This window comes from Bos indicus x Bos taurus, chromosome 24, assembly GCF_003369695.1.
Source record: "Bos indicus x Bos taurus breed Angus x Brahman F1 hybrid chromosome 24, Bos_hybrid_MaternalHap_v2.0, whole genome shotgun sequence".
NCBI classification, from domain to species: domain Eukaryota; kingdom Metazoa; phylum Chordata; class Mammalia; order Artiodactyla; family Bovidae; genus Bos; species Bos indicus x Bos taurus.
In genome coordinates, this window is record NC_040099.1 from 33,189,016 (window position 1) to 33,214,710 (window position 25,695).

The following is a 25,695-nucleotide window of genomic DNA, read 5'->3' on the forward strand; positions in this document are numbered from 1 at the left end:
TCCAAACACAGAAAAAGAGTGGGAGCAACGTCTTTAGTTTTCTGACACTCAGACGGGCCTCAGAAGAAACCACCCCCTCTTCTGTGAGAATGAGGGGCCCCCACGAAGCACGGTGTGTTGTGTGAACCTGCCAGTAAAGCAAAGAGGTAGAGTCTGGGGTAAAATAAGGACAGGCTGGCTTCTCCTTGGGCTTCCCAGGTGGCTCAGTGGTAGAGAACCCACCTGCCAGGATGCAGGGAGCCGCAGGAGATGCGGGTTCGATCCCTGGGTCAGGAAGATCCCCTGGAGGAGGGCATGGCAACCCACTCCAGTATTCTTGCCTGGAGAATCCCATGGACAGAGGAGCCTGGTGGGCTACAGCCCACAAGGTCGCAAAGAGTTGGACCGGACTGAAGCTACTTAGCACAGCACGCATAGCTTCTCTTCCCCGGGGCTGTCAAATTTGGTTCTGCCTGGTGTGAATGCAACTCGGCCGCTTTCCACGCGGCTTCCCTGGAGTCCTGCACACCCTTGACTTTTAAGAAGCCAGGATCTGAATGTTGGCAATTTCCCAAGTGGTCCAGGCACTGCCAGTCTCAGTAGGTGGGTAGAATCGCCCTCGTTTGTGTGTGGTCGGGAGCCCTGCCCAGGCCCTAACCACTTTCCGCACCCACCCCACCCCGCCCCGTGTCCTCTCCCCGCAGGACGGGACAGCACCGCTGTGGATCGCCTCGCAGATGGGCCACAGCGAGGTGGTGCGGGTGATGTTGCTGCGCGGGGCCGAGCGCGATGCCGCCCGCCACGTGAGTGCGGGGACCACCGCGCGGGAGGGCTGGAGAGGCCTCCCATCGAAGCGTTGACCCCCGAGCCCAGACGTGCGGAGAAAAAAGACGCCGCTTCATTTTGTCTCTAATTCACCAGGGTTTCCTCCCAACCTCCTGCTCTTTAGCAGAAAACCCAGGGAAAGGTTTGAATTCATTGAAACTTAGCAATTGCTGCTCGGTCTCTAAGGGTAAAATGTTAAATTCCTCGAGAATATCCCTCCAACCAGAGCTAGCCTCTGGATGACCCGCGGCGGATGGGGGAGGTAGGAGGCTCGGACCTCGGCGGTCCTTGGGGATGTGTCCCCGTTGGCTGCTGATCCGCCTGGCGCTGCGCCTCCTGCTGGCCTCTGGGCCGCAGTGCAGCTGGCTCGCGGGGTCGGTGGTTTGGGGTCCCCGCGGTGCCCAGGCTCCCCAGGCTGTAGAGAGCTGCACCGCAAGGGTGATCTCCTTACTATAGTAGTCTGTGAGCAAGATCGTCCAAATACAGCAACTGATGTGTTCCAGCAGGAGAAAGGGGGAATTGGAAAATTTCTTCTCAGGCCAGAAAAGGACAACAGAAACTGAATATTAATTTTTGAACTTGTCTCTGCATTCTTTCCTGCAGATTTCAGTCTGCCCCTTTCCTGTTCTCCCACAGCATCCATGTACCCAGGGCAGACTAGGGCAATAGTGTGTACCTGGAAAAGCATAAAGAAAAGCACGTTTAAAATTTCAAAACCATAGATACAGTTCAACAGTCATAAAAAATTTAAAATTTCAAAACTTTTAAAAAGCAGTTCAACAATTAATTTCTAAGTTGTGAACTGCAGAGAATGCCTCTTTAGTCCATGTATGTTCTAAAAATACCCTCCTGAAATTCCCCAATATTCTAAGGGACTAGAAGACCTTGAATTCCCAAACGGCAGGGTTCTAAGATAACAGAATGAGTCACATACTTTGGTATTCTTTCATGCAGAGTTAACTGTTTAGTATGCTCTAAAATGATTTGAGTTTAAAAGACATGGCAGCCCTGTGCTTTAGTTTACATATTTTGCCTGTTTCTGACAAGCATGTTCCCAGTTCTCAACAAACATTTCATTCTTAGCCAACACACACATATGTTAATAATGAACTTGTCTTTTCCTTTCTCTGTAAAGGATGGTACAACAGCTTTATTGAAAGCAGCCAACAAAGGGTATAATGATGTTATAAAGGAGCTGCTGAAATTCTCACCCACCCTCGGTATTTTGAAGGTAAGACCTGCAGAGTAATTTTACCAAATTGTAAAAGAGAGGGGTTAGAAATTTGAGAAGTCCGCACTGGGGACTCCAGTAGAATCCAGGTACCATTTCCTTGGTTAGTTGTATTCTTGAGAGAACATACCTACAATTTCTTAATTTTGGAGATTCCTGGGCACTGGTAGAAATGGAAAGGTAATAAAAAGGGTGAACCAGAGTCTATAGGTAACCTAGTTTTCTAGGGAAGAAAATCAGACAATAGTAATGAAATGCTAAATCAGAGTCAACCATATTAATATTAATATATCACTGGAAGATTGGTGAAGTCCTTCACAAATCATGACATGATTTGTGTCCCAGAAAACATGAAGGACAGGTACATTCTTTCTCTTCATTACCTGGATCAAAGAACCACAGTGTTAGCTTAGGTCAAATGAAGTAAGCTTCAAACATCTGGACACCTCAAAGACTGTGTCATCCTGGAGGGCTGGGTCTTCCAGAAAACAGAGCCCTCAAAATCTATTAAGTTGTAATCATTTTGAGTTAAAATATTTCTAAACTGGAGGATCTACCAGAGATTGGCGGTCTTTTTCAATAAAGGACCAGGTGGCAAATATGTTAGGCTTTGTGGGCTGTACAGTCTGTGTTGGAACAGCTTCACTCAGCGGTCGTACAGAGCAAGCAACCATAGAAAATACAACAACAAAAAGTGTTGCTGCATCTTATCAGACTTCACTGGTGGATATTATATTTCCTTTTTTAAATTCCTTATTTAGGGTTTTTATTTTTGGCTGCACTGGGTCTTTGTTGCTGTGTGTGGTGTTTCTCTAGTTGTGGTGCACATGCTTCTCCTTGCAGCGGCTTCTCTTGTTGGGGAGCACGGGCTCCAGGCACCTGGGCTCAGTAGTTTGGGCTCCCGGGCTCTAGAGAACAGGCTCAGTAGTTATGGTGCACAGGCTTAGCTGCTCTGCAGCAGGTGGAATCTTCCCAGACCAGGGATCGAGCCCGTGTCCCCTGCATTGGCCGGCGGATTCTTAACCACTAGAGCACCAGGGAAGTCCTGTATTTCTGAACTTCCATATTTTCACATGTCACAAAATAGTCTTCTTTTTAAAATTTTTTAAATTCTGAGTTAATCAGGATGTAGAAAAACAGGTGGGCGGGGTGGGGGGGAGGCTGCGACGAGGCGGTGAAAGAGGCTAGATTTGGCCTGAGTGCCGTTGTTTGCTGATTCCTGGTATACACACTCCTGTTTTGTTAGAGAGATGACACCAGAACCTGTTGTGAACTTGGGACGTCCTTTAGCACTTTGGGGATTTATTGATGTATCTGAAGTACTTGCCCTTAGACAACCCCAGAGGCTTTTTGGATGCCTTGTATCCGACCTTTATATATTCAGGCTCCAAGGCTGATGTCAGCTGATACAGAGCTCCTGTTTTCAGTCCTGGCCTCTCTCACCCCAATGAGTTAATTGACCTCCCTGAGCTTGGAAGTCAAAAAACTATACTTTGTAAAAACTGTTCGGAAAGTAAGAATAAACAGTCTGTTCAAGTGAATTCTCTGTGAATAAAAGAAACAAGCTTCAGAAATGGACTTTGCAATATCTAGTCTTGTTTCAGACAACTCATTCTTAGCTTTTATATTTTTATTCTTAGCCATGTTGCACATAGGCAACATTGATAGACTGGCTAAGATTTAAGTGAATGTCATGTTATCAGATTAGCATATTGCCATGCGTGGTAAGCATGGTAAAGCAGACATGGAAAACTGCTGCCTTGCTGAAACTTTTCTCTGGGTATGATATTTATTTAACTTGTCTACAAAATCAGAAGGTTTTATATGTACATATACAGTAATAAAGTATAATAGTGTTTTATTAATATTACAAAATGTTTTTCCTTCCATCTTCAATATTAAAGTGGCTACACAAAAATTCACCAATTTTCGCAAGGTTTTTTTAATGCACACTGATACAACAGCTGTCAGAATGTAATCTAACAAAATTGCTTTGAATGAAGTTAAAGACAACTAAGCGCTACTAGAACCGTCTTACAGAAAAAGGGAACGTTTTGACCAACCCAATATCTATATATAGTGATTAATTTGAAAACTAAGCTTGCATATAGGTGCTGTTCACAGACATATGTACCTTCTGGAACAGATATCTTATGATTATCCATTGTTCTTATATCAGGTTTGTTGTATTCTCCTCTTCCCTCCCAGAATCCAGCTACGTGCTGTGCATGGCTGCTTCCTTATGTCAACAAATGTTTGCAGTAAATTTCATAAAATGTCAGCAGCCTATTCACTAGGTCCCCTCTGTACTCAGAGCTGCTTCAACTCAGGGCTGAGGGCAAGGAATGGTCCTCACCCCCACCTGCTCTTACTCTTAAGCCCTGTGGCTCCATAGTCATCGTCCTGCCCACCTGTGCATGCGGAGTGAGTGCAGCTGGGCTGACAAGTTGGCCTGTAGGTGAGCAAGCTATACCTCCAGCCTTGCAGAAGTGTGTTCACCTAAAGCACAAAGACTCTTAAGGAAAAAAAAAAGTTTGACAGAGCGTTGTTGTTTTTCCCACAGCAAGTTCTAATGCATCTACAATGGACCAAGTGAGCATGAAGTCGTGGACGCACTGGGCAGATCCCTTATTGTACTTGCAAAAGGATGTTGGCAGTATTTATACTGACCGTCTGCAGTGTCCCTGAGGACACTGTGTTAGATGCTGAAGTTAGTGACTTTGAAAAGGGAAGATAAGGACGAGAAAGGCTCTAGCATTACAGTATCCCCAGCCAGGCTGGTTCATGAGGCAAGCCAAGCTGAGTGCTGATAGCTGTGAGCTCTCACCTGACACATGCTGTCCTTTTCTCCTAGAATGGGACCTCGGCGCTCCACGCGGCGGTGCTCAGTGGGAATATTAAAACAGTTGCCCTGCTCCTGGAAGCAGGGGCGGACCCAGCCCTGAGAAACAAGGTACTGTCTTAGTCATCTTTTCCCTCCATTGGGTGCCTATGAAAAGAGATAAGATCACATCTGCTGAAGCCAAGACAGCATCTCTCTGGCTCCAGTCACTAACTTCATCCTTGGGCATAGTGGTTGGTTTAGTCACTAAGTCATGTCTGACTCTTGCGACACCATGAACTGTAGCCCGCCAGGCCCCTCTGTCTATGGGATTCTCAGGCAAGAATATTGGAGTGGGTTGCCATTTCCTCCTCCAGAGGATCTTCCTGACCCAGGGATAGAACCCAGGTCTCCTGCACTGCAGGCTAATTCTTTACCAACGGAACTACCAGGGAATTCTCTTGGACATAGTAAGAACATAAAATGTTCTCATTATAGGTTATGAGTGAGCAGTATATTTGAACCCAGCATGCATGCATGCTAAGTCACTTCAGTCGTGTCCAACTCTGTGTGACCCCATGACTGTAGCCTGTCAGGCTCCTCTGTTCATGGAATTCTCCAGGCAAGAATACTAGAATGGGCTGCCATACCCTCCTCCAGGGGATCTTTCCAACCCAGGGATCAAACCCAGGTCTCCCTCACTGCAGGCAAATTCTTTACCATCTGAGCCACTGGGGAAGCCCTTTGAACCCAGAAGTTCAAAACCCCTATATCATCAGTGATTTTTTAGGTAACAGTGGGGCAGGAGGTAGGGCACAGTGGTGGGGGAGAGTAAGGTTATAAGTGTTCTATCATCAGAGAAGTGTCTTGAAAATGTCAAAATTCTGGTAATTTAATAACCATCCTCTATGAGGATACTCATATCTTGAGAATTTCCTGTACTCTATTTGGTTACGGCAAGGGGAAAATGTTGCTTTTATATTGTTAACAGGACTTTGACCACAGCTGTAAAACCAACCCAGATTTTTTATTGAAGTATAGTTGAGCAAAATCAACCCATATTTTTATAGCCCCCAAATAATTTTAGTTTTCTATTAAGTCAAACTTGGAGGTGGGAGGATGCACAGTAACCGCAGGGCGGGAAAAAAAAGGTTATCATTGTATTCCCTCCTACTCAACAGCTGCCTAAGCAGTCAGATATAGAGACTGGGGGCAGAAGGGTAGCCTGGGAAAGGTCTGGAGAAAACAACTAAACTACTGACTTTTGAAGGAGGAAGTAGGATGGGTGCTTATTAACAGGGGAGGATATGAGAGCAGTTTTCACTCTATACTTGTATACTGCTTGAATTTAATAAGCATCTGTTGCTGTGTTTGTGTATTAGTTGCTCAGTCGTGTCTGACTCTTTGCGACCCTGTGGTCTGTAGCCTGCCAGGCTCCTCTGTCCATGGAATTCTCCAGGCAAGAATACTGGAGTGGATTGCCATTTCCTCCTCCAGGGGATCTTCCCAACCCAGGGATTGAACCCAGGTCTCCACATTGCAGACAGATTCTTTACCGTTTGAGCCACCAGGGAAGCCCATTACTGTGTTGGATTTTATTAACAATAAAACCAAAACCATGTAACATTCCCTGGTGTTTTTAAAAGAAACCATTTTGAAGTACAGTTAAACAATGTGCCAAGAGCCTCTTTTTTCTCATTCCACTTAGCAGATGGAATTACTATTTCCCCTGTTCCTATCAGTGAAGTGCTTGAAGACAATGTTGCTGCTTATCTCTTCCTGAAATACATGGATTGTTTTCCATTAGCGGACCTGATTGTATCATGAGCCCACAAAAGCACAATCACTCTCTTACCTTTGCGTCTTGGACATAGACGGTCCTAAGATGTCTTCATAGCTAAGCCATCCTGTATTGAGTTAAATCAAGGGGGAAGCTTTAGTATCTTTATATAGAAACTGAAAGATGCAATTCTTCCTGTGTCCCCTGGAATCCCATCAATAATGGTTATGGGGAATTTCCAGTAACCGAAATGCTGGACTTTGGACCCTTCCTAAAGCCGTAAGCCAGACAGCCTGGAAAAGCCAGGCTCTTTAGAGGCAGCTTCAGGAGCAAGATTGTTGGGATTCCAGCAGCCACTCAGGACTCTTGAGGATGTATTCTTGACCTTCATTCATTCATCCAACAAACACTCAGTAGTGCCTGCTAGATATGCTAGTGGTAAAGACCCCGTCTGCCAATGCAGGAGACATTAGAGAAGCGGGTTTGATCCCTAGGTCAGGAAGATCCCCTGGAGGAGGGCATGGTAACCCTGTCCAGTATTCTTGCCTGGAGAATCCCAGGACAGAGCCTGCTGGGCTGCAGTCCATGGGGTTGCAAAGAGTCCAACACGACTGAAGCGACTTAGCACACACAGCTAGCATGCACTGTGCTGTGAACCTTATCAATGGAGAGATATTGGTGAAAAAGTTTCACGCAGTGTCTGACTTCATAGGGCTCACAGTTTACTGGGGAATAAGGATAATCAAGCAAATGCAAGAAAAAAAAGATTGCAATACAGAGTGACAAGAGCCGTCAGCAGGAAGTAAAGAATGCTACTGAAGCCTTCCAGGGACAGAGTCCCTTCTCAGCTAGTACAGAAGCACCCGTTTGCTCTCTAGGCTCCAGGACTTCTTCCCTGAGGCAGATGCCCAAGGAGAGGGTGACCATGGCCCCAGTAGCATCCTCCCCCCAGACTGTGGCCTTTTGCATGGGTGCAGGGATCCTGTGTTCCTGGTACCCCAACTGGGGACTCAGCACACATCTTCTCCCAAGAGCAGTGGGGACAGAGTGATGTGATGCTGTGGGTCATGAATATGGACCTGTGGTCCTGTGCTGTCAGGATTTTAGGATTAATAAAGACAGATTTTAGGGGCAACCTGGGTGCTAGCCATCATAGCAGTTGGCACAACCTCAGCAACCTGAGGATTCAGTGGGGACCCACTGGGGGAGAGGAGGAATGAGTCCGGGTTTTTAAGCCTATATGGATGACACACAGAACAGTGGTGCTATTGGCCAAAACTCTGAGAGTATAAAGTTTATTTTAATGGTAAAGGATACAGATATTGATGGAGACAGACACATACATTTACTCAACAAGCTTCTAGACAGAGGTACAGCTTCTTAGAGCTGTTCCTCTTCCTGACTGTGGAGGGCCCCCCTGGCTACCTGCCTGCCTGTCAATCAAGGACCAATAATTGATGCCAAACAGTTAATTCTTCTGAGGGTTACTCAAAGACTGGATGGCACTCAGGTCCATTCTCTGTGAGCATTTTTCTCAGGCCCAGGCATTAAGCCCATACAATGTCTGCTCCTGCAGGAACTAAGCTAATAGTAGAATTGACCCCACAGCGGGGCCTCTGGCCTAAGGCAGCATCGCACAGAGACCCCCGTCTGTCAGTCCGCACCCACGTCAGCGGTCCTGTGGGTGGGCAGGAGCGCAGCTGCAGGACGAGGTACACAGCAGGACCACTGTGGCAAATTCATCATTCCCAGCAGGTGGGGTCAGGGAGCAGGATCCAGTCTAGAAAGTGGGGACTGCAGGAACTTCACCTGAGATCCAGGTTTCAGATGAAGCAGCTGGGGCTCCAGGTTTAACTGCAGGGGGAAAAAAAACTACCTCTGAGTTCTCTCCCCAGTTTGAGTGCATTTCTGCACTTGAATTGCCTCCCCTGAATTCCCAAGAACATCCTTTTATTCATCTGTAGCAACTGTTCTCAAAGTATGGTCCATGGACAGTTGAGGTGTCCTCCAAACCCTTTCAAAGGTTCTAATAGGTCAAAACTTATATTCTTGATAATACAGAGATGGACTTTCCTGGTGGTCCAGTGTTAAGACTCCACGTTTCCACTTCAGGGGGCATGGGTTCGATCCCTGGTCAGGGAAGTTTCTAAAAATTAAAATAAAACAATAAAAATACAGAGGAACTATTTGCCCTTTTCCCTGTGCTGCCATTTGCTGGGCTTCCCAGGTGGCGCTAGTCGTAAAAACAAAACAAAACAAAACAAAACAAAAACCTGCCTGCCGATGCAGATTAGATGTAAGAGACACCAGTTCCATCTCTGGGTCAGGAAGATCCCCTGAAGGAGGGCATGGCAACCCACACCAGTATCCTTGTCTGGAGAATCCCATGGACAGAGGAGCCTAGAGGGCTACAGTCCATGGGGTCACACAGAGCTGGACATGACTGAAGTGATTTAGCACACACAGCCATTTGCTGTAATGGTGCAAAGACAGTGGTGGAAGAAACCATTGGCACCTTAGTACACATCAAAGCAGAGTCACCAACTGTGGCTGAAAATAATTTTACAAACCTCTGTAAGTTATTTTATAAAAATTCCAGTTTTATTGGTATTTTCTAAATGACTAGTACGGGATGTTAAAAATCAAGCATAGGTTTAAAAAAAAAATCCACTTGCGGATAGATAGACCTATAGATTTTAATGCAACAGAGTAGAAAAATTCATTGATGTGGTTCCAGATTGCACACAGCAATTAGTCTTTAAGAAACAGCCACTTGTAATGTTGAAGCATCAAAGAAAAATATCTACTATGATCCAAAAAGGCTATTAAAATGTTTCTCTCTTTTCCAACTACCTGTCTGTATGAAGCTAAATTTTTTCCATATACTTCAGCCAAAACAAAATATCACAGTAGATTGGATGCAGAAGCAGATATGAGAATCTAATTGTCTTCTTTTAAGCTATGCTATGCTATGCTAAGTCACTTCAGTCGTGTCCAACTCTGTGTGACCCCATAGACGGCAGCCTACCAGGCTTCCCCGTCCCTGGGATTCTCCAGGCAAGAACACTGGAGTGGGTTGCCATTTCCTTCTCCAATGCATGAAAGTGAAAAGAGAAAGTGAAGTCGCTCAGTCTTGTCCGACACTTAGCGACCCCATGGACTGCAGCCTACCAAGCTCCTCCGTCCATGGGATTTTCCCGGCAAGAGTACTGGAGTGGGGTAGTAACAAAATATGCAAAACTGTTAACAGTGCTACTCTTCCAACTTTTTTGTTTTTGAAAATTTAGTTCTTTTTCAAAATGTATTATTTATGTTAACCTTAATAGGTTATATACTTAAAATATATTTGAAATATACTTAATATATTAAGTATATTATTTGTATATTAAGTAAATATACTTAATATATTTGTATATATATACTTAATATATATATAATATATATTATATATTATATACTTGAATATGCTTAAAATAAATATACTTAATTTTTTTCAGTTTTCACTTTTAATAAGTTAAAAACAAAAGCTCTTTAGAGTCCTCAATAATTTTCAAAAGAGTGTACAAAAGTCCTGAGACTGAAAAGTTTGGGAACCATTGCCCTGTCATGTCTATTTCTTGGACTAGAGACTTGCTCACAAAATAAATGCATAAAGAATGCGTCTCAGCAGCACTGTGAAAAGAGAGGACGTGGAGTGAGGCTGGATCAGGTGGGGCATGGGGGCCACTGAAGCTGCTCTTTCCCATGTGTCTTACATTCTGGCTATTTCCTGACTCTGCCTTCTCATCCAACAACATATCTCCCACCGCAACTACTGAAGCCCACATGCCCAGTGCCCGTGCTCTGCGACAAGAGAAGCCACTGGAGTGAGAAGCCCCACCGCCGCAGCTAGAGAGTAGCCTGTGCTTGCTGCAAGGAGAGAAAGCCCCCACGCAGCAACGAAGACCGAGTGCAGCCAAAAATAATACATAAATCTTTTTAAAAAATTAAAAAATAAAATATGATATGAATGAACTTATTAAAAAACAGAAACAGGCTCACAGATATAGAAAAGAAACTTCTGGTTACCAAAGAGGGAAGTGGGGGAGGAATCAATGAGAAGTTTAGGATTAGCAGATATGAACTACTAAATATAAAATAGATAAACAGTAAGATCCTACTGTATAGCACAGGGCACTATATTCAGTATCTTATATTAAACCATAATGGAAAAGAATACAAAAAAGAACACACACACACACGTATCTGTATATATACCCACACATGTCTGAATCACTCTACACCTGAAACTAATACAATGTGAATCAATTCTACTCCAAAAATTTTTTTAAAAAGAAAGAAAAAGTACTAACAATGAGGTAAGAAAGTAACTGGTGATATGTACATTTAAGTATATTAAAAAAAAAAAAAAACAACCTTTAAAACCTTGATACAAAAGACTAAGTCCAGTGGGATTTTTCATCAGTGGAGGAGCAGGTCTGGGTGAGGGCCCCCTGTTCAGAGTCCCTAAAACCACACCAGCGGTGGTTGAGAATTCACTCATGCCTGTTTTATTTTCTTCCAGGCCAATGAACTTCCAGCAGAACTAACCAAAAATGAACATATACTGCGTCTCCTCCGAAGTAAAGAAGGACACAGGAAGAGCTAACTCAGTCCCATATTTGACTGAAAGATAAAAACCTTAATCATACCGTCCAAAAGAAATTGCTTTTCAAATAGTGTTGGAAATTCCTGTAAGAAAGAAAATGCCCAGAACGCCCACCTGGGGTCCCTGGCCAAGAAGAGCTGTGTGGCTTGTGTCCCGAGTGGAGAGCAGAGCCGCTCAGGGACCCTTCCCATGTAGTGGGCTTCTCGCTCTGGCCTCTAGCCCCACTCCAGGGGGCCTGGCACGTTCATTCTAAGTGGGGGATTCCACAGAAACTCGTTTGAAACTACATCAACTTGGGTCTTTCAGTTAAACTCTAAGATAGAGTTAAACCCTCTTAGAAACAGGAAGCTTTGTTCCTTTAAAGACTGAAAGTCTGACCTTCAATGAATTGATGCTCTTTTACTTTTGTGTTAAATATACGTGAGCTCAAAGATACGGTTCTATCATATTTTACATGTATGTGTATGTCATTCCAGTATAAAATGTTCTCATCCACCCAAGGGTCCTGGCCATGGTTATTGTGAATCAATAATGGGCGAAGTTACATTATTAAAAAGCCACTTCTGACCTTCCACCACATGCTTTCCAAAGATGGACTATGGAACTATAAAAAAAGACAAGTTGTTCATTTAGTCCTGATCTTATTCTTCATATGTAAAGGTCATTTTTACCTGGAGTCAATGTTGTTGGTATGGTAGGATACAAGTGGCAAATTTGGAAATTCAGAAAATCACAAGCCACAAGAAGTGTAGGCTTGTCTCTTTGAGCTGTCACTCTGGGTCTATTAATGGGAATCTATTTCCTGTGCCATAACTAAGTAGACTTGACATGCTGTGGAATCTTGAGTTTCCAACACCACATTGCTTGATACAATGACTTTGGAGTCCTTGGCTGTAATGTGATGTATATAAGTACACTGTGTTGCTGTTAGTATTGAAGGAGTATAAGTAATAAACGACTGTTACTAGTATTTAATAAGTGTTCATCTGTGCATGTTCTTGACCTGATTGATTCCAAGAAAGAAACCTAGGTTTTATTCCTTTGAGGGGGGGTCAGAATTTATATTCACTGCAGTTTTAATCAGTGGTGTCTATACACCTCAGTTGGTGCCTAATTGCACACACAAAAATTAAATCTTTCTGTAACTTACCATAATAAACACTTGCTGGCATTTCAGTTATTAAAACACATCTTTAGTTTTCTTGTTCATGTCTGCTCTGGTTTCCAGCCAGTGTTCCATGTGAAAACACATTAAAATGGAGGGAAATGTTTTAAACCTGATATATACATATATATTTAGCCAAGTTGCAGTAGTACTAAAAGCATTATCTTTAAGTTAGTAAATGATGAGTTAATAATTTTGACATTAGAAGAGATTCTCTTAAAGTTTATTATGATCAATAAAACAGTCATCAAAAAATCAGTTTATTTTAATCCATATAACAACAAAGCCAGTAATGAACAACCCACAGAGCCCCCAAAGATGCCTACAACCTAACCAGCTAAGCAATGAGCCTGCAATCTAATTTCGGGATAAAAAAATTAGAAAGCTCTGTCTGTATTGCTAAAACATCCAGATATAAACATCTTAATAGTTAAGCAATGCCAGTTTCCTCATTGGCTTTCTTTTATTCAGCAAAGTTGTACAAAGACATCTTCTTTCATGGGAATTTCATAAAGCAAGATGGCTGTCTGGGGAGGTCTTACAAATAGCTGTGAAAAGAAGAGAAGCAAAAAGCAAAGGAGAAAAGGAAAGATATAAGCATCTGAATGCAGAGTTCCAAAGAACAGTAAGGAGAGATAAGAAAGCATTCCTCAGCAATCAATGCAAAGAAATAGAGGAAAAAAACAGAATGGGAAAGACTAGACATCTCTTCAAGAAAATAAGAGATACCAAGGGAACATTTCATGCAAAGATGGGCTCGATAAAGGACAGAAATGGTATGGACCTAACAGAAGCAGAAGATATTAAGAAGAGGTGGCAAGAATACACAGAAGAACTGTACAAAAAGGATCTTCACGACCCAGATAATCACGATGGTGTGATCACTCACCTAGAGCCAGACATCCTGGAATGTGAAGTCAAGTGGGCCTTAGGAAGCATCACTATGAACAAAGCTAGTGGAGGTAACAGAATTCCAGTTGAGCTATTTCAAATCCTGAAAGATGATGCTGTGAAACTGCTGCACTCAATATGCCAGCAAATTTGGAAAACTCAGCAGTGGCCACGGGACTGGAAAAGGTCAGTTTTCATTCCAATCCCAAAGAAAGGCAATGCCAAAGAATGCTCAAACTACTGCACAATTGCACTCATCTCACACACTAGTAAAGTAATGCTCAAAATTCTCCAAGCCAGGCTTCAGCAATACGTAAACCATGAACTTCCAGATGTTCAAGCTGGTTTTAGAAAAGGCAGAGGAACCAGAGATCAAATTGCCAACATCTGCTGGATCATGGAAAAGCAAGAGAGTTCCAGAAAAACATCTATTTCTGCTTTATTGACTATGCCAAAGCCTTTGACAGTGTGGATGACAATAAACTATGGAAAATTCTGAGAGATGGGAATATATCAGACCACCTGGCCTGCCTCTTGAGAAACCTATATGCAGGTCAGGAAGCAACAGTTAGAACTGGACATGGAACAACAGACTGGTTCCAAATAGGAAAAGGAGTACATCAAGGCGGTATATTGTCACCCTGCTTATTTAACTTATATGCAGAGTACACAATGAGAAATGCGGGACTGGAAGAAGCACAAGCTGGAATCAAGATTGCTGGGAGAAATCTCAATAACCTCAGATATGCAGATGACACCACCCTTATACGGCAGAAAGTGAAGAGGAACTCAAAAGCCTCTTGATGAAAGTGAAAGAGGAGAGTGAAACAGTTGGCTTAAAGCTCAACATTCAGAAAAACTAAAATCATGGCATCTGGTCCCATCACTTCATGGGAAATAGATGGGGAAACAGTGTCAGACTTTATTTTTTGGGCTCCAAAATCACTGCAGATGGTGATTGCAGCCATGAAATTAAAAGATGTTTACTCCTTGGAAGGAAAGTTATGACTAACCTAGATAGCATAGTCAAAAGCAGAGACACTACTTTGCCAACAAAGGTCCATCTAGTCAACGCTATGGTTTTTCCAGTGGTCATGTATGGATGTGAGAGTTGGACTGTGAAGAAAGCTGAGCGCCGAAGAATTGATGCTTTTGAACTGTGGTGTTGGAGAAGACTCTTGAGAGTCCCTTGGACTGCAAGGAGATCCAACCAGTCCATTCTAAAGGAGATCAGTCCTGAGTGTTCATTGGAAGGACTGATGCTAAAGCTGAAACTCCAATACTTTGGCCACCTGATTCGAAGAGTTGACTCATTGGAAAAGACTCTGATGCTGGGAGGGATTGGGGGCAGGAGGAGAAGGGGACAACAGAGGATGAGATGGCTGGATGGCATTACCGACTCAATGGACGTGAGTTTGAGTGAACTCTGGGAGTTGGTGTTGGACAGGGAGGCCTGGTGTGCTGCGATTCATGGGGTCGCAGAGTTGGATATGACTGAGCGACTGAACTGAACTAGCTTTTACAGATTGGGTAATTTCACAGGCTAATGATTGGGAGGATTATTTCAACTTTGGGGGGAAGGAGTGGGGATTTCTAGGAAGTGGGACACGGGTCACTTTTTGGCATTTTATGGTCAGCCTAGAGAACCATCATGGTGTCTGTGGGTGTGTCATTTAGCATACTGATGAATTACAGTGAACATATACTGAGGGTCAAGGTCTACTGAAAGTTGAATCTTCTGCTATCTTGAACCTAATTGGTTCTAACCAGTTTTTGTCATATCCTCAACAACTGTCCCTCTTTTAAATGTGCCCTGTCCTCTTCCTTCCTGTTTCACAACCACGCTAAAGCTATGTCTCATCATTACCCCACACTGGGGTACCTACTCAGAAGAAAAGAGCGTCCCCAAATTCCAGGCTACTTAGAATCTGATGGAAATGCCTGTATCTTGGGGTGGGCCTGCACTGCAGATTGTAGGAGTGAGAAGCTGAGGTCCTAATTTCATAATAAAGTGGTTTTGGTGCTGGAACTGACTGAGCCTCACAAGTAGTGACCAGATGGAGTCCACAGACTGTCAGTACTAACAATAGAAACATCGCTAATGTTTGTTAAAGGATTGTAATGTCCTCAGTACTTTAAGTAGATCATCTCATGAGAAGTCAAAGTCACTCAGTCATGTCCGACTCTTTGCAATCCCATGGACTATACAGTCCATGGAATTCTCCAGGCCAGAATACTGGAGTGGGTAGCCTTTCCCTTCTCCAGGTGATCTTCCCAACCCAGAGATAGAACCCAGGTCTTCCACATTACAGGTAGATTCTTTACCAGCTGAGCCACCAGAGAAGCCCAAGAACACTGGAGTGGATATCTTATCCCTTCTCCAGGGGATCTTCCCGACCCAGGAATCGAACCGGGGTCTCTTGCATTGCAGGCGGATTCTTTACCAACTGAGCTATGAGGGAAGCCCAATCTCATGAAGCTTATATGTATTTTCTTATTTACCCCTGGCACCAACCCTATGGAATAGGCACTATTACCATCTTCATCTTGCAACTGAGGAAACAGGCTTTTTTAAAAAGATTTATTTATTTATTTTATTTTTGACTGCACTGGGTGTTTGTTGCTGCATGGGCTTTCTCTAATCGCAGCTAGCGGGGGCTACTCTATTTGCAGTACGCAGGCTTCTCGTTGTGCTGGCTTCTTCTGTTTTGGAGCACAGGCTCCAGGTGCATGGGCTCAGTATTTGTGGTGCTTGGGCTTAGTTGTCCCGCAGCACGTGGGATCTTCCGGGACCTGGGACTGAATTCTGTTTTGCCGAAAGTTTTCACTTTCCCCAATTAACGTTTTGCCAAAAATTTTCACTTTCGTCTCAGGTTCAAAGGATTTGTTAAGAAAATAAGCCACTCATTGTATACAAATGAATACTATCAATAGAAGACTCTTGAGAGTCCCTTGGATAGCATGGAGATCAAACCAGTCAACCCTAAAGGAAATCAACCCTGAATATTCATCGGAAGGACTGATGCTGAAGCTCTGATACTTTGGCCACCTGATGCGAAGAGCTGACTCACTGAAAAAGACCCTGATGCTGGGAAAGATTGAAGGCAGGAGGAGAAGGGGATGACAGAGGATGAGATGGTTGGATGGCATCACCGACTCGATGAACATGAGTTTGAGCAAGCTCCGGGAGTTGGTGATGGACAGGGAAGCCTGGTGTGCTGCAGTTCATGGGGCCACAAAGAGTCAGACATGACTGAGCAACTGAACTGAACTGAGTAAGTGAGTAAGTAGTAACTGTTAGTCACTCAGTCATGCCCGACTCTTTGTGACCCTATGGACTGCAGCCCACCAGGCTCCTCTGTCCACGAGATTTTCCAGGCAAGGATAATGGAGTGGGTTGCCATTTCCTTCTCCAGAACTGAAGTGAAATGAATATTTATTAGAGAATTATCTAGCTTACTCTCAATATACTAACATTAAAAGAAAAGAGAAATAGAAACAGCAGAGGAAACATCACCAAATTGGATTTTGACTAACATTCAGACTCAAACAGTGTTGAGAAGTCCTGTGTCACAGCCCATCCGGAGACCCAATTGGGAAAATGTTAGGTACTTAGAATAGGAAACAGGAGTCCAAAATGGCGGTGGCTAAAAGACAAGGAAGGGAAAAACCCACAAAAATAGAACAAAGGAAGGTCAAAGGAAGGTCTGAGGACCTGAGTGAGGACCTCAGGTAGAAGAAACAGCACTCCTGGCTAGCCCGATTTACATAGGGCAGGCCCAGGGGGAGGAAAAGACATAAAAAGAAGAGCCAAAGGGCTCTCTCCTGCGCACTGGCGCACTCCTCCACTCTCTTCTCTTCACGTCTTTGGGTTGGCATGCCTTCACGCTTCGAGGATGGATTCTTCTGCTATCTTCTAAATAAAATAGAGCTGTAACACTGATTTGTCTAAGAGCTATAACACAGTTTGTCCAAGACCCGAGAGCTGTGACGCACCGAGGGCTTTAATGTCCGTGGCTCCAAATCTTTGTTGTGACGAAGCAGAACTGAGGAACATACACTCGCCTGACAGAAAAGATGCCAGGCATCACTTCCGCTCCGTGGGTGAGACTTCAAAGATTACAGTTCAGGGTTCCCAGCTTATAAGCCCAGGACGCAAACTGATACCATCATCAATCTGTGAGCAAATTACAGCTCTGATTTCATGTTAATGCATAAAACTTAGAATGTTGTTAAGCCTGGGGCTTGGTTAGCCAGCCCCCCATCAGGGCTCAAGATTCCTCCCCTATCTTATCTATGGTGCTGCTAGTCTTGCAGTCATAGCAGGCAGTCATTCATAGTCAAGATAGTCTCCAGGAAGGTTAGAAGCAAGGTCAGAGGCCTTCTCTGCTTTGTCTCTGAAGCCTAAACAAGACTACCTAATTTCCCTAACAAACCCATGTCCCTGGGTTGGCTAGCAGATCCCCAACCACTAGACCACCAGGGAAACCCAGGAAACAGGCTTTGAGAGTGCTTTAAAACAGCAACAACATGCCCAAAACGGAGTCACTTGCCCCCAGAAAACAAACCTAGTTTGCTTTAAGATTTAATTTCAATTTCAGCTACTCTCAGGAGTATGAACTTTAACCAGTCAATCTGGAATGACCACATCAGCTCCTATGAGAGCAACTGCATGATACATTGATAGATTCCCCACCCTTCTTCCAAAGAAAGGTGACTTTGTCTGAAATATGGTAACCTTTTTTCTTTTTTATGACTTCCCTGTCCCACCCCCTTTCTATCTATGAAAGCCTTCCATTCTGTACAGCTCCTAAAGCTTCTTCCTACTTGTTAGGGGGAATGTTGCCCAATTCGTGAATCCTTTATTATTATTATTTTGGCTGCACCATGGTAATTGAAGTATCTTCGTTCCCCGACCAGGGATCGCACCCATGCCCCTTGCAGTAGAAAGACAGAGTCCTAACCACTGGACTGCCAGGGAATTCCCATGAATCCTTGAATAAGGCCAATTAGGTCTTCAAATTTACTCAGTTCAAAAAAAATTTTTTTAAACAAGAAATAACCTCCCTCATAGCATCAGCTTACTGCTGTCCCCCAATCTTTGGGTTTTACTTTTATAGTGGGGGAAAGCAGGGAGATTGATGCCCAGATGGAGTCATGGTTGTAACATCTAGGCAGTGAAGGTGGAGAATATGGGACATTTTTTATTTTTAATATTTAGAGGTAGAGCTAATGATAATTAGGTGATTAACTGAACAGAGAGGGTGAGGAAAAGAAAGAAGAGTCAGGAATTATACTAAGGTGCATCAGGGAACCCTAAGATCACTCCCAGCGATCTTTGGCAATTTGCTAGGAAGACCCACAGGGCTCACAGTATGGTCATATTCATGGCTAAAATTACAGTGAAATTGATATAAAGCAAAACTAGAAAGGGGAAAGAGAATGAAATGGAGATATAGAGAAATCCAGATTAAAGCTTCCAAGAGTCCTCTCCTCTAGCAAAGACTTAGGGCAACATTATGATGTGTTATCTGCTGATAAGCAAGCTCATGAGAGACTCACTCAGGCTTTTAACTGGGAGCTGGTCACATAGGTACCCTCTGCCTAGTATCTACCAGAATTCCAAGCTGCCAGGAAGAAACCAGGCATTTAGCATGAGCCCCATTGTTTGAGCAATCAGTGTGGGCACAGTGAGCCATCATAACTTAGGGAAAGTTTCATATCTGTGTAAAGAACTATTTGCCTGCCAAGAGTCCAGTGGCCTGCCCATGGCCAACCTTGTGAGCAAGACTTTCTATAGAGAGCAGTCTCAGGTCTGTGGGCTAACTCCACACTCAAGGTTTATGTGGTGGGCGGTGCTAGTAATTGTGCCAGGAAATAGAGAAGAACAGCAGAGCTAGGATGGGGACAGAGAGAGAGGAAGTCTGGACATGTTCAGTTTGAAGAATGTACGAATTCGATTCCAGAAGGCAGCTGGAAGTAGCTGCTTAACGTTTAGGACAAGACTCTTCCAAATCTGGGCATCATCTATGTAGAGGTGATGGTCACAGTCATAGGACAGATGAAGTCCCCAGAAAGACTCTGGTGTGAGGAAATAGATGAGAGAAGGGAATCAGCAAAGGAGATGAGATGAAATAGACAGGAGCGGGAAGTGAAAGGTGGATAGTGGGAGGAAAAAGTCCCAAGGAGAGGAGAGCAGGCAACAAACCTCATGAAGAAGTGTGACCGTGGGACTTCCCGGGGAGTCCAGTGGTTAAGACTCCATGCTCCCAAGACAGGGGGCACGGGTTCAATCCCTGGTCAGGTAACTAAGATCCCTGGTGCTGTGTGGAGCAACCTTAAAAAAAAAAGAAAAAGAAAGTAGTGTGGCCTTGAAACAAGGGCTAACAATTGCAGACCTCTTGTGCTGCACAGGCTTGCCCTTGGTGAGCTTGTTCAGTCATCAAAGAACTCAGGCCCTGCACTGGAGAGGAAAAGCGTGGTGTCTGGTTAGGACCTGGAGCTAATGATAAGTGGCTGACCTGATTCTAGTTCCGTTGGTACAACTGTGTTGCCTTCCTAACACTTTCTAGGGCTTCCCAGGTGGTGCTAGTGGTAAAGAATCCACCTGCCAATGCAGGAGATGCAAGCGATGTGGGTTCGATCTCTAAGTCAGGAAGATCCCCTGGAGGAGGAAATGAACCCACTCCAGTATTCTTGCCTGGAGAATCCCATGGGCAGAGGAGACTGGCGGGCTACAGTCCACAAAGAATTGGGTATGACTGAGCAACTGAGCACACAACGCTTTCTAGGAGTTGTTGATTGCCATGGGAATGCATCTCCTCTGCTTATCACCAAGAAAGAATTTTGTGCATGATCTGTGTGGTGTCTGTGATTATCTATGCTGGTCAGTTGGTCTTAGTAAGTTTTATATCACTATGAGAAGATGCTAAAAAATGAGTGCATAGAACCATGTTGAGGCCCAGCTATGAACAGAGTCACACAGTGTGATGATTTTTCATGTCTTTTCCCCTCATCAGCTCACACCCATGTACTTACCTGTGCTTCGAAACACAGAGAAAACCAAAATTGAAACACAATAGGCCAAAACCAAGTTCTATGCTCTCTGGGCAAGTCTGGAATAATTTGTTTCCCATTCCTCTGACTGAGGGCCTTGCCTGTCTCTTTTTGCTGTTTAACCTACTAAATGCAATGAGATAAATCAGTGGGACTCATTGAGGTGTTTTTTCCAAGCTCTCTGACCATACTTAGTCCTCAGTTAAATAATTTATGCACTCACTTCAGTTCAGTTCAGTCACTCAGTCGTGTCCAGCTCTTTGCAACCCCATGAACTAGTGGGCCTGAAAAGTCTTAGAATCTTTTTCTGGTGTTTTATTCTTATTTTTTGGCAATATTTTAAGATAATTTAAAAATATGAGTGAAGTCATATTAAAACAATTGAAGGAAGTTAATTAAATATCTTTTCGGTTTTTTTTTTGGCTGTGTCGTGAGGTCTGTGGGATCTTAGTTCTCTGACCAGGCAGTGAAAGCGCTGAATCCTAATCGCTGGACCACCAGGAATTCCTGAGATCCTCAGTTTTAAGATGCCTTGTCAGCTTTAGCTCTGGCAACAGAAAGCATGACTTCTCCCATCTTTGATTTCTTCACTCCCTCGCTAGAACTGAACCTTCTAATTTTTAAGGAAGGAAACGCTGCTATTGTTCCTATTTCTTGCAGTTAAACTTTTAAGAATAGCCTTAGAAAGTCTGCCATTTACAAGAGTTAGTCTTCCTATTTTGGCAAAGATAAGACCTAAAGCCATCCCAGGGGAAAGAAACTGTATTATGTGACTGAATCTTATGTGAAATATTATGTGACAAATTAGGAAAATACTAACGGCCAAATTCAAGTTACCTCCACACTAATGAGCCTAAGCTACACTGCAACACATGACTGGATTAATCACCAATTCAAGTATCCTTAGGGTGGTGAGTAATACTTTACCATAAGTTTGACCAACAATACCCCACTCCTGAAGTCTCATAAACCACTGACACTAAAGTCATGAGTTGTAGCCTAAGCTGTTTTAAATGAAGATGTCTGTAAAATTCAGCTTAAGTATGGAGTTTTAAAAGTTTATTGCAGAGCTCCAGAATTGAGGGCATATTTCAAAGAAATGACCTGCGTAAGAATGTTCATAGCAACTCTATAATAGCCCAACCTGGAAACAACTCAAATGTCTGCCATGGTATTTTTATACCATGGAATATGATCCAATAATAAAAACAAAAAAAAAAGATGAACTATTGCTGTAAGTGATGTGGATGAGTCTTGCAGACATAATGTTTAGTGAAAGAAACCAGACACGAACGATGACTCAATTTGTTTGAAGTTCAAGAACAGCAAAAGCAATTTATGATGATAGAAGTCAAACTAGTGGCAAAAAAAGGAAAAAAAAAAAAAGAATGGCATGCTACCATAAAGGTTCTACCTTGCTCTTTCTTGGATCACTTGTTCTGGAGGAAGCCAGTTCCCTGGTCTTGAAGACAGATGAGCAGCCCTGAGCTGTGTGGAGTGGAACCAAGGCCTCCTGCCAGCAGCATCTTGGAAGCAAATATTCCAGCCCCAGTCAAGCCTTCAGATGATGGTAGCCTGGCTGACATCTTCACCACAGACTCATGAGCCAAAACCACCCAGAACCACACAGAGCCCTGGCTGGCAGAAAATCTAATCTAATAAATGTTTGTTCTTATCATCCACTATGTTTTAGGATAATTTGTTATCAAGTAATAGATAACATAATATAAATATATAGTATGTAAGAACTTATTGAACTGTACATGTAAGTTTTATAGATTTTACATGTGTATTATATATTAATAAAAAAGAAAAAAAGGCTTTTACCAAAAAGAGGCTCTCAAAAACACTCAACCTAAAGCTCCCTAAGGGTTTTGCAGAAGCTTTAACTCAAGGTTTCCTATAGTTTACCAAAATGTGTTTGCAATGTGTAAATTGACAGAGGGAGTCAGGTGTGAGCTGATCACCTACTCATGTTCCCTGTGTTGAACTGGTCACTCTCCAATCATCTACAAGGTGGTTCTTTTAGAGTCAGCTCTAGTTGCTCTTCCTGGATCTTTTTGGGGGCAGTCTGTTAGCAAAATTTACAGTGTCTACAAAAGTGTCTACAGTGTCTCCATTAAGCCAAGTAGGCCTAGTGCCTAGGGCCCCTGACACTTCTAAGGTCTCATGAAAATGTTTTAATAGCAATTTATTTTAAAATCAGAAGAAAAAATATAATAATAATAAATATATAATAATTCAGTCAGCTTGGATTATATCCATCTGTATACCAACGTGGAATTTTAAGTGTTTGGTTTCTTTTTTTAAGGAAGGAGGGATCCCCAAAGGCAAAGGTGCTTAGAGCCCACAAAAGACATCAAGCCGCCCTGAGCACAAAGAGGGATGCAATGAACTGAGTTGTGTCCCCCTTCCCCAAATTCCTACACTGACAAATTCCTAACCCCCAAGTAACTATTTAGAGACAGGGCTTTTTGTTTGTTGTTGCTGTTTAGTGGCTGTGTCCGACTCTTTTGAGAGCCCATGGACTGCAGCCCACCAGGCTCCTCTGTCCATGGGATTTCTCAGGCAGAAATACTGGAGCAGATTGCCATTTCCTCCTTCAGGAAATCTTCCTAACCCAGGGATCAAGCCTGCGTCTCCTGCATTGCAGGCAGATTCTTTATTGCTGAGCCACCAGGGAAGCCCCTAGGGCTATAAAGAAGTTTTAATAATTAAGGTTGAATATGGTCAAAAAGAGAAGAGGGCAGCAGAGTATGAGATGGTTGGATAGCATTACTGATTCAGTGGACTAGAAGTTGGGCAAACTCTGGGAGATGGTGAGGGGCAGGGAGGCCTGGTGTGCCTGGGGTCGAAAAGAATCAGAGAATCATGACTTAGTGACTGAAAAACAACAACAATGGTCCTAAGGGTGTGGCCTTAACCAAATAGGATTTGTGACTTTATATAAGAGGAAGAGAGATCTCTCTCTCTCCACACACACACACCAAGGAAAGAGCACATGAGCACACATTGAGAAGCCAGCGTCTGCAAGTCAGGAAGTGGGGACTCACCGGAAACCGAACTGACTGGCAGCTTGATCTCAGACTTCTCTGTCTCCATTACCGTGGGATAAAAATTACTGACCTTTAAGCTGTTCAGTCCATGATATTTTGTTAAGACAGCCCAAGCTGACTGACACAACAGGGCGGGGCGGGGGCGGGGGCGTTGTGGGGTGCGTAGATGAAGGGGTTGGGTAGGTAGCGGGGGTGGCAGCAAGAAATGAAAAAAAAAAGCAAAGTGAAGAGGTACCCAGTCCATCCACAATGGTCTCAGGTATCACCAGGTGAAGTCAGCTGCATCCTAGTACCCAAAAGGCCCAGCTCCATCTACATTTCTCATGATTAAATTTCAGCCTTCAAGTTAGAAACTGGGCAAGCTTGCAATCTGTACAGAAGTTAGGCCTTCTTTTTTTTTTGCCCCCTTGAATCATTGCCTACTTTGAAGCTTCAAAGTTAGCAGCAGCAAAACTAAGCTTCTATATTAGAAGAACTCAAAGTTATTTTATTGAAACAAAATTTTATTAATAGAAACATGCTGCTCAAATCACATTCCTTAGTCTCTAGAAGATGAGATGCAATGGCTGCTTAGCCAGTGAGGTAACCCAGGAGAATGAGGGTTAAAGAAGAGTGTTTAATGAAGAACATGTGATCATCTGTGCTCATTGTTATTAAGAAGGCAAGTGAGATGAGAACAAATAGGTTGTCATTGATTCTGCAACACGAAAACTAGTGATGACTTTAAGAAGAGCAGGTGTCATGTGATTGCTGAGGTTCTTGGACAGAGGTGGGGGGTGGGGGGGTGGGGGAAGGAGGGTTGAGGTTGGAGGGGTAGGGGGGTGCCTGGGGGAAGTTGGATCCCTATATCACTGTTCACAGCAAAATAATTCCAGGCAGATCATTATCTTCAAGAAATCATTAAAACTCAAAAGGAAAACATGGAATAATTTTTTATAACTTTGTAAACCATGAAATTAAAAGACACTTACTCCTTGGAAGGAAAGTTATGACCAACCTAGACAGCATATTACTTTGCCAACAAAGGTCCATCTCATCAAGGTTATGGTTTTTCCAGTAGTCATGTATGGATGCGAGAGTTGGACTATAAAGAAAGGTAAGTGCTGAAGAATTGTTGCTTTTGAACTGTGGTGTTGGAGAAGACTCTTGAGAGTTTTCTTGGACTGCAAGGAGATCCAACCAGTCCATCCTAAAGGAGATCAGTCCTGAGTGTTCATTGGAAGGACTGATGTTGAAGCAGAAACTCCAATACTTTGGTCACCTGATTCGAAGAGCTGACTCATTTGAAAAGACCCTGATGCTGGGAAAGATTGAAGGCAGGAGGAGAAGGGGATGACAGAGGATGAGATGGTTGGATGGCATCACCAACTCAATGGAGATGAGTTTGAGTAAACTCTGGGAGTTGGTGATGGACAGGGAGGCCTGGCGTGCTGCAATCCATGGGGTTGCAAAGAGTTGGACATGACTGAGCGACTGAACTGAACTGAACTGAAACTAGTAAATTAAGTATCTGCACTGTATATACTAGACCAACAGGGTAATTTTCTTAATAGTTTTTACAAATCAATATGAAAAAACTAATAGAAAATAAACAATACAGGGACTTCCCTGGTGGTCCAGTGGTTAAGATTCTTCACTGCCAATGCAGGGAGTGCAGATTCCATCCCCAGTCAGGGAACTAATCCCACATGCCTCACAGCACAACCAGAAAATATTCTTTTAAAAATGAAGAATATGGACAAAGAAATAAAATTGCCTATAAATGTATGAAAAGGTTTTTAATCTCACATATCATTAATAAAATATAAATTAAAGCATCAAAATCTTTTTTAAAATAAGAAATACAATAATTAAAATCACAGATGCTATTTTTCACCTATCAGAATAGCAAAGTTAAGTGTTGGCAAGGAGATAGAATCAGGTTCTCCTGTATGTTGTAAGCAAAGATGTAAATTGCAGTCTCTTTGGAGGGAACTTGACAATATTCAAAACTAAAATACACATTTCCTTTGATCCAACAATATATAAATTTTTCCAATAGTTCTATTTATATATGATTGTAAGGATTTAGGTATAATGATGTTCACTGCATTATTGTTTTCAGTAATGAAAAATGACAAACCAAACATCCAGTAGGAGATTGATTAAATAAATTATGTAATGAATCAAAAACTATTAACAGACTATTTCTAGCCTTCCCCTTCCATCTGTTAGGTGAAAAGAAATTTGTTTGGAATCAACGT

The 25,695-nt window shown here is 43.1% G+C and overlaps 1 protein-coding gene across 3 annotated transcripts in view; it reads left to right on the forward strand.

Annotated features, from left to right (window-relative positions):
- Positions 1-12,259, forward strand: part of ANKRD29 (ankyrin repeat domain 29) — a 47,819-nt gene extending 35,560 nt beyond the window's left edge. For all 3 annotated transcript variants that reach the window (XM_027525906.1, XM_027525907.1, XM_027525908.1), the window contains 4 exons: positions 684-782; positions 1,940-2,035; positions 4,890-4,988; positions 11,201-12,259. In XM_027525906.1, the coding sequence (XP_027381707.1) occupies positions 684-782; positions 1,940-2,035; positions 4,890-4,988; positions 11,201-11,284 (378 nt within the window). In that variant the 3' untranslated portion in view covers positions 11,285-12,259. The remainder of the gene's footprint in view (positions 1-683; positions 783-1,939; positions 2,036-4,889; positions 4,989-11,200) is intronic.
- The last annotated feature ends 13,436 nt before the right edge of the window (positions 12,260-25,695 follow it).